This window comes from Ostrea edulis, chromosome 5 (assembly GCF_947568905.1).
Source record: "Ostrea edulis chromosome 5, xbOstEdul1.1, whole genome shotgun sequence".
In the NCBI taxonomy this organism is placed as follows: domain Eukaryota; kingdom Metazoa; phylum Mollusca; class Bivalvia; order Ostreida; family Ostreidae; genus Ostrea; species Ostrea edulis.
Window position 1 is genome coordinate 55,536,765 of NC_079168.1, and position 13,507 is coordinate 55,550,271.

Sequence of the window (13,507 nt, forward strand, 5' to 3'; positions counted from 1 at the left end):
TACATAAAAGCTATTTCCCCGTTGAATCTCAAGCTCTATATAAATTGCGTTAATTTTTTAATAGCCGATACATTGTATATGATAGAATGTTATATTACATATACATAGTACAAGCCAAGAACTCTTATTCAGAGCATTCAATTATTGAACAAAGATTTGATTTTGTTGTCAATATTTGGGATATGGCGGTCGCCAGCATTTGAATTTCTACAACGCTGGCGACCATCATGTCTTCCAATGATAACAAGAAAACTACACCTCACTGTTTATGTTTACATCCACAGCAACTGAACTGACTCTAGAACGTGTTTTGGGTCTATAATTTTTGTTATGTAAAGTGAGAACATTAAATGAAGCGGCAAAGACATATGATTTTTGACCGAAGGAATAGTCCGAGGTTCGTTCCTTTTGGGTTCGTGTGATAACTCACTGAAAACTATTTTTAAGAACTCAGGTTTTGTTTGTTTACATGTATATTTTTTGCTTGAATACAACAAATACTTTAGATCAAGGAAAACGTACACCTGTCATATTCAATTTTCCGACAGTAGAAACGTGTCCTGCATGGATCTTGGTTTGCTGTCGCGCCAAGCAGTCAACTGCTTTAAAAGTATTGATATATTAACTCGAAATTCGACAACAGAGTTGATAAAGAAAAAATACAGGTGACTCCTGATAGCTCGAGGTAATCTCCCCGTCCCAATTTTCCCCCAACTCTAAATAAACAAGATGTACTGTGAGCAATGCTCACTAAGAATACCCCCCGCTTACCCCAATCTCCCAAAGGGTGTTGGTAATAGGTAAAACTTCAGTATTATGATCCAAAAGGTATCTAGGAACACAGCATCTCCATGCGATGAAAAAAGCCGTTAAAGAATTTAAATGGAAACCATATTGCTACTTTGATGTCCAGTGCGCGTGACCTTTGACCTTTTGACCCCCAAATCGATAGGGAACATCTTCATCCCATGGGTAGTCCATATGTATGATATGGTGACTGTAGGTGGAAAGGATAACGCTTTAGAGCCCGGAAACCATATTGCTACTTCGATCTCCAGTGCGCTTGACCTTTTGACCCCAAAATCGATAGGGAACATCTTTATCCCATGGGTAGTCCATATATATGATATGGTGACGGTAGATGGAAAGGATAATGCTTTAGAGCCCGGAAACCATTGCGTCTACAGACGGACGGACAGACAGACGGACAACCCGATTCCAGTATACCCCCCCCCCCCCCGCCCAAACTTGTTGCGGGGGTATAATAAGCAAATTTACTCTCGTTCTCTTGAATCTCTTTCTATGTAAAATTAAGGACATACGTGACGTTTCTGACATTTTCTCAATTATTTTTTCACCTCCTCGATATGAAGAGTTCTTGTATGATTTTCGAAATAGGTTTAAATTTTATACATGTATCGTAGTACATGTAATATTACCATAGCTTGTATATCGACCTCGGTAGCTCACTGTTAGATTACCTAACTAGTAATGGAATGGGCCCGGGTTCCACCATCAATTGTTCCAAGGATTTTTCTCCCTTCTTTATGTACATCCTTCTCTGATACGTAAGGTTTTTACCTGCAAAAAATCAGGAACTATCAAAACTCTAAAACAGACATGGTAATATACCTCTCAAGATATTTTTGTAGAACCGAGTTAGAATGCAAGTGAATTGTACGTAAAATATAAAGAAAAATTATACTATTAAAATTATTGAGAAAAATCGCATATGTCCTTAAAGGGACTGGTTCACGTTTTTTGAAAGAAATGTTTATCATTTTTGATGTTAAAAATTAAAAATATAACTCATTTAATGTTGACAATCAAAATTTGGACCGTCTGAATACAAGGATAAGAGCAGTATCTTAGCTTTGATTCTGTGTTATGTAAACAAAGACTCGAGTCTTTTTATATAAACAAACAAACCAGTGAAACGTTAATTTTTGTAATTTAAAGCATCTTCATTTTGTACAATCACAAATTTTAACTTTTAAATGATACGTTTTACTTAAAGTATACTTGAAATGTGATATATCTAATAAACTTGGATCAATATCCCTTTATTTTGAAAACTTCGTAAACAATAACACACTTCAATCTTTGTTTTCAAAACAAATAATAAACTCTCTGTAATGAGCTTCTGTCTTGATGAATAACCTTAATTTTTTTGTGAAACCTTCTAAACACATTAGACTATAGATTTTGATCATTTAAAGTGAAAAACAAAATTTATGGGGAAATCGTGAATCAGTCCCTTTAAGTCACGATATAATTCTTTACCATTCACTTTCAACTCAACTGTATGACAAACGGGATGATTTCAGCTTCTCCATCGTCAACTTCCCATATTTATGTACCAATATTCCATTATCACCTGCATATGGTGTTTATTTCTCTCAACTGATTCGATACGCAAGAGCTTGTTCTGCGTATAGTCAGTTTTTAAATCGAGGCAAGCTACTGACAAACAAGTTGCTGGTACAGGGGTTTCAACAGTCGCGATTGAAGTCAGCATTTCGCAAATTCTATGGTCGTTATAACGATCTAGTTCGTCAAAACAACCTATCAATGGGTCAAATGCTATCCGACATGTTTCATACCGATAGTTAGGTCGTTCTTGGCACACTGATTTACCCGATCAGGATATAGGGCTCACGGCGGGTGTGACCGGTCGACAGGGGATGCTTATTCCTCCTCGGCACCTGATCCCACCTCTGGTGTGTCCAGGGGTCCGTGTTTGCCCAACTATCTATTTTGTATTGCATATAGGAGTTATAAGATTGATCACTTTGCCCAACTATCTATTTTGTATTGCATATAGGAGTTATAAGATTGATCACTGTTCGTTATCTTCACCTTTCTCAATACCTCCAAGTTTGAATTGTTCACAGAAGCTGCCAGTCACTCGTGGCCAAATTAGCAATATATTGACAATGTCCGCAAGATGACATTGTGTTTGTATACCATTTATTGTCCTCATGCACCTCACATGTAGGTTATAAATGCTTTTTGAGTGAATACATAGACTTGAAAACAGGTTAACAACTTGGGTGGGCGTAGTTAGCAGAGCTCGTCGCCGGATACCCCAGCCAGATTAATTAGCCTGGTAAAGGAGAAGTGGCAATTGTCTTTTTACATAAGCAGGGAAAGCTAGATGATAATCATGGTAGAATACCGATTCTGATACTTCATTGTTGCAAGAAATAAAGAATAAGTAAACACATAGTTATATCTAGTTTCTTTATTCCTATTTCTGATGAAATAAAAGTTTTGTATTAAGTATATTACTTATGAAAACGAATTTATAAATTTACAACTACCCATCATACACGATGTAAAAAGGATTGTATCCTAAGCTCCGTTCAGCTCCATATATTCCGTTACACAACAACTCAGTTTATCGACAGATATGATTTCCGGACTAAAACTCAAACTCCTGAAGTTTTCTTGTGGTCCCATAGCTTTGAGTTTTCATGTCAGTTGTTATGAGGATGTCGGTTTTTAAAACGGGAATAAAATTGTAAACGTATTCCATATTTAGCAATGTGTAAAACGACAAATATTGTTTCCTTTTTCTTTTATTAGCACTTCAATTATCACTTTACTCTCCCCTCACCTCAAATCCTTATCACAAGAGCCTATGTTAAAACTCACGAATATCGTTGAAATGGAGCACAGCTGTTTCATGTATGACTGCACCTTGCATACTTGTTAAGCAAACATATTAAACATATCAATGACAGTAAAACTCTTTCTTTCAGTATGCTTCACAGACCCACAAGTCAGTCAATATTGTATGGGGATGGATTCGTACAAATACTTCTTCGACGACCGAACAGGACAGTAAGTATTTGATGAACCATAACAAACGGAATTGTTTGTAGGCCCACAAAGGTAGTGCAGTTCACCCAAGCCTTTTCTCCAGGCCCCTTCCACTTGCACATATTACTAGAATCAGTCGCAAGTACGACCATTGGTCAGCCCCTAGTAATACAGCTCTCTACCTAACGTTAATCGACTAAACATAAACCATACCCTAAAACCGTGAACTTCTCATTACTGGAAGGATAGAGTGACGCTCCAACTAGTATGTAAGTAAGTACAGATGATACGAGGGTGAGTCAATAAGTAACCAGCCTAACTTATTTCCTGTTCAGATCCACCTCTTCTTTTTCGATGTAATTGCCCTCTAGTGTGATGCACTTAGACCAACGATGTGCAAGTGCCATCAGCCCAGAACTGAAAAAGTCAGGGTCCTTTCCATTGACCTATTCCTCAACTGCCGTCACGACTTCTTCGTCAAACCGGAATTGACGTCCATGGATATCCATTTTCAAGTTTGGGAATATGAAGAAGTGGCTAGGAGCTAGGTCAGACGAATAGGCAGGATGTGGTGTTAACTCATACACGTTTCGCTCTACAGCCTCCATTGCAACTTTGCAAGTGTGGCATCTCGCGTTGTCCTGTTTCAGCTAAACACCTTTTAGTGAGTTTACCTCTGCGTTTTTCACGGATGGCGTTTCTCAGCTGGTCTAGCAAATTTGCATAGTACACTCCAGTTATTGTACTTCTCTTGGGTAAAAAGTCCAACATAATAACACCTTTTGCTTCTCAAAATACTTTGACCATCACCTTGCCAGCAGATTGTTCCGTCTTGAACTTCTTTGGCCTCGGAGACCCAGGCCCTACCCACTGACGACTCTGAGCTTTATTCTCTGGCTCATAATAATGAACCCAAGTCTCATTAACAGTCACCAGATGCAAAAGAAAATCAACTTTTGACCTAAAACGCTTCAACAAGGCGCTGCATAATGATGCTCTAGTTGCCATTTGCTCATCGCTAAGGGATTTGGGGACCCAACGGGTTGTTAGCTTGCGCATACCTAAACGATCATGTAAGATTGTTGACACGCTACCATACGAAATGTCTAATGCCTGCGCTATTTCTTCAATCTGAATTCGCCTATCAGAGTATACCAGATCCAGGACTTCCTTACACATTTCTTCATCGGTGGCATCCATTGGGCGTCCAGATCTGGCTTCATCTTCAAAGACGTTCTACCGCGTTTGAATCCCCCTACCCAGAATTTAACCTGAGTATAAGATGGTTCAGAAGACCCATAAACTCGCTGTGTATTTCTTTGCCTGTTTTACCTTTTAAATACAAGTACCGAATTATAGCACGGTACTCGACTTTAGATGAAAAGCATGCCTTTGTATCACTAACCATGTTTGACATTCAATATCTTATTAAAGAATAACTCGATACCCGTGCAATTTTGTACCCAGGTATAAACATGTATTGAAACAAGGCATGAAAATCGTGACCGTCTCGATAGACTGGTTACTTATTGACTCGCCCTCGTATGTATGATAGGAAACACTCACTCTAGGGTGAAAAGTAAGTTTATGTGCTTACTGTAGACCGCCTTTCCCTTGTCGAAACTCCAATGAGTATAAAACGTATCGTGTTTTCATACTGTATCTTAAATGAAATACAAAAAATACTATCTTCTTCTTACTGACAATGCTAAATTGTTGTATTGTATTTATATCATGCAACAGCGCATCTATGGTTAACTTTTGTGGCTGCTCCTGAATGTGAAACTACGCGATGCCAGATGTTGTTGCTGCCACTTGAAGAGACCCGGAGATCTAAAAACAAAAAAAACACAAATATATATTCTGTGTATTTGCTTTACTAGTATTTGTAAAGCGGTAAAGACTAATTGCATGAAAGACTGTGTACAAAATTATTTAAGTCCAATTACATGTATAGTCTATTGGGTACGCTGACCAAACAACTGACAATGTGCTGCACACATATATGGATTGCCTAACTAAGACGAATACATTTATTCCGTTCAATATAATGATGAATCATTGGCTGCCTTGTACATTACATACTAGTACTCAATTAAACACTAATTATAAGTGTATTCTATATCATCATATGTTAACGGAGCTAGTGTTAGAGCGAGCGCAGCTACATCTATAAGTCATGAGCGGATCCAGAAATTTTCCCTTAAGGATGTGGGTGCCACTCTCATTCGGAGGGGGGGGGGGTCCAATTGAAACTATGGACTAACATGAAGTATTTTACAACCGGTAGTGCATTCAAATCAGCAAATATATTTAGGTTCACCTAACCGTGGGGTCAGTACAGTCCGGACTCCTTCCATATATGCCATCATTGGCATAGCTTAGCTTCTACCAATGAAATCAAGATATTTGATAAAGAAAACGGGGGAAATCTGAATAGTACTATAATAAATTATTCCAATGTTATTTATTACAGTTGTTTTTATTGAACAAAAATAAAGCTGAATGAGAATTTACACGTCAATAAATTCGAAAACGCTATGTATTCATACGCGCCTGAAAACAAATAACGTAATGTAGGGCGACTCAGCGGGAAAACTATTAAAATGTTTGAAATTGTTGATACTGCGAACGATCAACATTTTTATCCATCAAAAAGGATGTTTAACCCTATCAAAAATTCCCTTATGTTTGGAACACCCCTCTTGTTTTTCGTTGTTCTAATCGAGAATTTTTCACTCAAATGGAGAAGTCAACACTGACGGTGAAGACCTGCAAAATTTAGGCCCATGTTCGGCGCTTACAGCCTCAGGCCCGTGGGGATCCGGGTTAGAATAGGTCCTCAGTACCTCTTGCTTGTTGTAGGAGGCGACTAAGTGGGCGGTCCTTCGGATGAGTCCCAAAAACCAAGGCCCCGTGTCACAGCAGGAATGGCACGATAAAGATCCATCCCTGCTCAAAGGCCTACATTTTGCAACCCTTCATCGGCATTGGTGTGAGTGTGAATCCCCAATGTGTGACATCCATGTGAGTGAAGAATTCTCGAGCGGAACGTTAAACAATATACAACTTGAGCAGGGAGGGATCTTTATCGTGCCATACCTGCTTTGACACGGGACCTCGATGTTTGCGGTCTCATTCGAATGACAGCCCCATTTAGTCGCCTCTTACGACAACCGAGGGGTACTAAGGACCTATTCTAACCCGGATTCCCACTTGAATTCGTTGTTGTAATGATACACCGAAATCCATTCACATTCCAAAACGACGATCATTCGATGTTCTATCTCCATAGATTACATGTATGTACCATAATGAATTTCTCAATTCTGTCAGTATAGTGGCAGGGTTGATTTTCATCATGTGCCTGTATGCTAAACTCACCCTTCAACTCCTAATTTAGATCCGTTCTTCAGTTCTATTATGCCTTCAAAACGGAGAAAAATGTACCAAGGTATTTCGTTAAACATTTGGTCTAGGTCTAATTAAATGCGGCAGACTAGGATAAAATATGAAGAGTTCGTAATCTGAGATGAAGATGTGACTTTACGAAATACAGCTTTTTGTTTCTATTTTGTAATTTACTATGAACCGTTAGGGTTAAAGCCAATAAACAATTATAATTATCACAATGATGACTTATTTCCATAAATGGCATGTAAACTATTAATTAAATATTAGGGAAAATAGGGTGGGTTATTTTCTGAACGTCCTAAAAATTGACAGTAATTCTTAGGGCGAGAAATTTACATAATCCAAGAGAGATAACTAAAACTACATGTGTGTATATATTTTGTCTTTCCAGGGACAAAAAATTCATATTTTGAAAAACTATTTACATGATAATAAATTCATTGTATTCATGGAAAACAATAAAGACAGTACAATTTCCTTAGAAATGTATATTTCTTCATCGATGAAGACATATATTTCAATGCAAAATGGTTCCTGATACGTGTTCAAATGAAATGAGGTTTACACAACGGAAATTTAGACACCGCTTCTATCAAACATTTAATAGAATCAAATTATTTCTTTAAATGTATTTTGTATGTAATGAAAACAATATTATACTTTTGATATAAAGTATTCATTGGTTTCAAGCACAAATTAACTTGGCAATCTATTCAGATGTCCTGGTAAATGCACGTAACAAGTTTGCACTTACATGTATATATCCTGACTATTCACATGAATCACATTTTTCACTGAATGAATCACATTTTTCACTGAATGAATCACATTTTCACTCGAAGATTCCGTCCAAACGCCATTTAACATATTGTGGATTTGGTTTAAACTATATATATTAAATGAAGCATTACATGAAACATACAAACAGATGCAAAATTAACAGGATTCGGAAACAAGTGCTAGCACTTATATAAATCCGTCTCCTATTTTACATTAATAAATCAGAATCGTGTTATGGTTATTGCAATAACATACATATGCGATTCGTCATTTACATGTACATACAAAATAATGATAAAACAATGGTGATGATAATGTGTGATGAGGTTGTGTGAATATTTCAACATCATTTAGAACATATACAAAAGGCAAATATTAGAATGCAAGCGAAAGTATTGCTGATATATCAGGTTTTATAGGGTACAGCAAGTATTTTACTTTGAATAATAAATTTATGTACTGATTGAAATATAGTTATGTTTTCAGATACTGATAAGTGTGAATTTCCAAAAAGCAGAGTATGTGTGTTAATGTTACACAATTGTGCTAGATTTAAAAGATACCTGGCCCTGAGTTGATGGTACAATGGGCATTCTAAGAGATAATGTTTGCTGTCTTCTTCTTCACCACATAAGCATAGAGGACTGTCGACAATATTTTTTGTGAATAAATGATACTTTAAAGAACTGGAATTCATTCGTAGACGTGCATGTAACACTGGTATTAAACTGATGATAGTAACGGTCGTTATTATCATCCCAAGATGGCGGGAGGAAATTCCGGAAAGACCACATTTACTTATTAATGTATATCTATTTGTATTGTTTATTTGCGAATTATATGTAGGTAAGAAATATCATACACTAGCAACAATTACGATCAGGTGTTATTTTATCTTTTATATGGCTCATATGAACAGAAAATTCGTCGTTGAAAAAACAGCGAGGACGATAGTAACGGAAATGAATGATGATAGTAACGTAAAACTTTCGTTACTATCATCCTCGCTGTTTTTTCAACGACGAATTTTCTGTTCATATGAGCCGTATAAAAGATAAAATAACACCTGATCGTAATTGTTGCTAGTGTATGATATTTCTTACCTACATACCATTCGCAAATAAACAATACAAATAGATATAATAAGTAAATGTGGTCTTTCCGGAATTTCCTTCCGCCATCTTGGGATGATTTAATACCAGTGATGTAAAATCTGAGCTTGTCGTGAACCTATGAGAAAGTGTGGCGGAGGGAATTTAATATTTATGTTCAAATGCCTTTTTAGATTTGATATTGAGGGGTTGTTTTTCACATCGTCAGGAGGACTATTCCACAGAGAGATACTACTGGGCAGAAATGAATTTTTGTATTGCGTGGTTTTACATATGGTTTGTAAAATATTGTCAGCTTGTCTTGTGTTATGCGAGTGGGATTCATATATTTTGGGAGGAACAAGATTACATAAGTACTCGGGAACTAGGCCGTGGACCATGTTGTGAAATTGGATAATTTTATGCTTTTTCCTTCTACTTTCAAGTGGTTCCCAACCCAATTATTTATAAAGATTAAGTATATTTTTAAGTTTTGTACCCCCAGTTATGATTCTGGCTGCCTCTTGATTAAGATGTTCGATTTTATGACCAAGTTCAGTAGAAATATTATCCCATATTACATCATCATATTCAAGAATAGGTCTGATAAAAGAAAAATAAAACTTCTCTAATGATTTCCTATCTAATATATGACAAATTTTCCGTAGCATATTTAATATAACCGAAGTTTTGGAGACAATTGTATGAACATGAAATGACCATGACCCATTTTGGGAAAATGTAACGCCTTGTGGATTTACATTATAAACATACGTTATATCTGCTAGGTACCCTTTACAGCGTTTCTTTCGGGTGGTAGTGCACTTAATCTATCATGCAACGTTAACATTCTAATAAGGCAATCACATTGTCGATTTCCGATATCATGATAAGGTGTAGTTGTTGATTTATTGTGCATAGGTCTTTCACAATTATATCATTTTCAAACATTCATCATTATATGATTGAATAATTCCTAGCTCTCTAATTGGCTGAGATCCAACAATGTAGTAATCATACTACGTTATGTTTACCTGCACGTGACCTTCCAGGTGAACATAAGGAATTATTTTTTCTACATAGGACCAAAAATAGGTCGGGAACTTCCAATTTGACGCGATCGATTATACTTATGTTTGCCGTCCAATGAAATTCCGCGTTTCTCACTGGGTTCGGCTAAGATTAAAGCAAAGAACAATCTTGAAGGGTTTTTTAGTCATTTAATCATATAATAAAACAATTATTGCTGGGGTGTTTTTTTTAGGTCAATACGATGATTTAGCCACCTTCGAAGTACAATATTCACCTCGCCCTTCGGGCTCGGTGAATATTGTACTCCTCAGGTGTCTAAATCATCGTATTGATCTCAAAAACAGCAATAATTGTATATTATACATTGTAAGCCAGTAACATTTATTTTTCACTAATGTGAAATCCTCTCTAACCCTTGTTGCCCGGAGAAATTAAGGGTTTGTTTTATGGATTCTGGAGGTATGAGCTGCTCCGCTCCTGACATTTCTTCTACAGACTAACAGTATACCACCATTACTCAGTAACCTATTTTCCCCTGGTAACTCAATGCGAGAGGGAATATAGTAGTTTGACCGTTCGTGCGTGGGTAATAAAAATAATAAATTCTTTTATTTAGACAGGATAGCACAATTAGTACAAATGACTAGTTTACATTGTGGTCCTGTATAAAACATACTCACAGACAGATAAATGAGAGAATAGATAACATAACATAAAATGTATACATAAAAATACACTCGATATCACTGGGGGGAAAATGAACATATACATCATATCTATATATTACTTATTTGAGTAATAATGCTGCAAATATGCTGATTTAAAAGATGTAATAGATAGGTGCGTATGTGTGTGAGTAACACTGAGCTTATAGACACTCTACAGGCATATATATATATATATATATATATATATATATATATATATATAATCCTTTGCTCAAAAGCACTAGCCAAGTGGACTGCACTCGTTTTTTGCTCAAAGCAGGCAAATCAAAACAAATTTGAGAATAGAAAATGTCATTTATTTAGTAAATGACGAAAAGTAAATACAGTATATACAGTACAGGGGGTCATTAACACCAAGTAAAAATTAAGATCATATGCTGCAAATGACTAGATGACCCCCTGTTACATACATCTATAAAATTAACTTTGAGAAAGAGAACATATATACAAAAAATAAAAACATCCGATAGGGGGTCTAACAAGATGACCCCCTATTGTATACACATATGTAAAAAGACTAGTTCCAAGTGACTGAAAATTTTAAACCGTCTGTACTGTCAGTTATCAGTCATTTTCATCGGTGCCACTAACTACCCACATTGACATCATTATTATAAATCGTCAAACACCCGTGATAATGTGATTTAGATAAAAATAGACATAATAAGACATTTGTATATTTATAAAGACTTGTTATTAGCATAATTTATGTACTATAATGAATCAATATTGATAAATATTAGTATTTGAGTCTCTAAATCGTTATGGGTCCTTCCATCTCGTTTGGGTAATTAGTCAAAACTACCGTGATGGCTGGGATTGTGAAAGTAGACGGTTTAAAAAATTTCAGTCACTTGGAGCTATTACGGACTTCATTTTATGAATTGGGGTAAGAAATTCATTTTAGAAATAATATTTTATGCTGCACATTCTATTTGATAGCTTGTTGCAATGCTCAAACACTCTGTGTAGTCGTATAGTGTCAGGGCCCAGCTAAAAGTCGACCAAAAAATAATAGGCATTTTTCTGAGTTCATTTCAGCATATCTTGGGAAGTATACGGAATTTCGGGATGAACTTTCGTAGTAATGTAGATTGATTATGTATGAATAAATTAAAATACAAAGTAGAATTTTATATCAATTAATTTATTGTTTTTACATCGGCTAACTTGGGTACCCTATATTTAGAGTTCTATACCTTTACTCTTTATATAGTAAATTCGACCCCAAGCGATGCAATTGCCTGTGAATCAGTCAAAAAGACTTTTATGTACTGTCTTCTACATCAACAATTTTCTCCTTGCACAACTCGCTCCCAAAAATGTTATTAGTTAAGGCAAGTGAACATTACCATAGCTTGTGAAAAACGTGTTGGTTCTTATGTAATCTCGTTCACAAATAAACACAAATTAACAGAAACACACGCACTCGCAGACTCAGAGGACCGAAATTATTTCTTTGGCGGGGATAACAAGTTATCAAAATGTAGTCATGATTTTCTCTCTCTTTTCAGATGTGTGTACAAATTAGGATGTGCTTTCTCTGGATTTCCAACGATGACAGAATGCAAAAAAGAATGCCTGTGTAGACAACCAATATCAGAGGGTGCACAAACAGGTGGACCAAATTGTGAACAAGAGGTCATGCGATGGATGGCTGTTGGGGAAGCTTGTGTGCAAAAGCCCTATACTGGATGTGGTGGAAATGGCAATAATTTTAAAACCCAAGGTGAATGTCAATCGGTGTGTAATCCCAGGGAGATGGAGTCGCTCATGGGATTCGATATGCCATCCTTTAATGATATGCCATTCGCACTTCCACCGGGATCGTTTGGTAGCGGTATGGCATACCCAGGAACACCTATCGGTGGAAAGTTTGGTGGTCCTCAAAGCCGTCCTCCGGCTGGTCGTGGTCCACCACCAAAACGATCAAGAAAACCCCCTAAAAATAGTAGGAAAAAACCGCCACCAAAACGCAAGGGTGGAAAAGGTAAGCGACCACCAGCCAATAGAAGACCCCCGCCACCTCGCAGAAACAATCGTCCGCCACCTCCCGGTGGTAATAGACCACCGCCTCCAAGGGGTGGTTCTCATTCCAATGGCAATTGGAGACCACCAAACGGAGGATGGCATCCTCCAAGAAATGGACGACCACCTCCTGGAAATCAAGGACAATGGAATCCACCTAGTAATAGACGTAGGAGACCCCCGCCACCACGAAGAAATGGAATACCACCTCCTTGGGCTAGAAACAGTGTTCCTGACGGTGGAATACATCAACAATCAAATGGTCCCAACTCAAATCCAAATGCCCCACCACCACGTCAACCAAACGCCCCACCACCACGTCAACCAAACGCCCCACCACCACGTCAACCAAACGCCCCACCACCTCGTCAACCAAACGCCCCACCACAAAATCCGCCTAATTTTCATCCACCTCAACCTAACTTTCAGTCCAACAACCCTCCACCTAGACCCAAAGCTCAGAGACCTAACAATGTTCCACTTCAATCCAATGCTCAAGCAAAGCCTTTAGACTCTGCAACTCAAGTTCCACCGCCAACTTCCCCATTCCCAGATTATCCGATAGTCACCCAAGGGTGGAATGATCCATTTTCATGGCTGTTATACTAG

At 37.3% G+C, this 13,507-nt stretch overlaps 1 protein-coding gene across 1 annotated transcript; it reads left to right on the plus strand.

Annotated features, from left to right (window-relative positions):
* Nucleotides 1-3,739: 3,739 nt before the first annotated feature.
* On the plus strand, nt 3,740-13,507 carry LOC125651116 (proline-rich protein 2-like). Its single transcript, XM_056166105.1, has 2 exons — nt 3,740-3,846; nt 12,385-13,507. The coding sequence occupies exons 1-2, from the start codon at nt 3,740-3,742 to the stop codon at nt 13,505-13,507; spliced, it is 1,230 nt and encodes a 409-aa protein (XP_056022080.1).

Bases quoted from the DNA above. Each gene is read 5' to 3' on its own strand.
- LOC125651116 (XM_056166105.1), top strand. From the start codon at position 3,740: ATGACAGTAAAACTCTTTCTTTCAGTATGCTTCACAGACCCACAAGTC. The intron at 3,847-12,384 runs GTAAGTATTTGA...CTCTCTTTTCAG, and splicing joins TTCGACGACCGAACAGGACA to ATGTGTGTACAAATTAGGAT.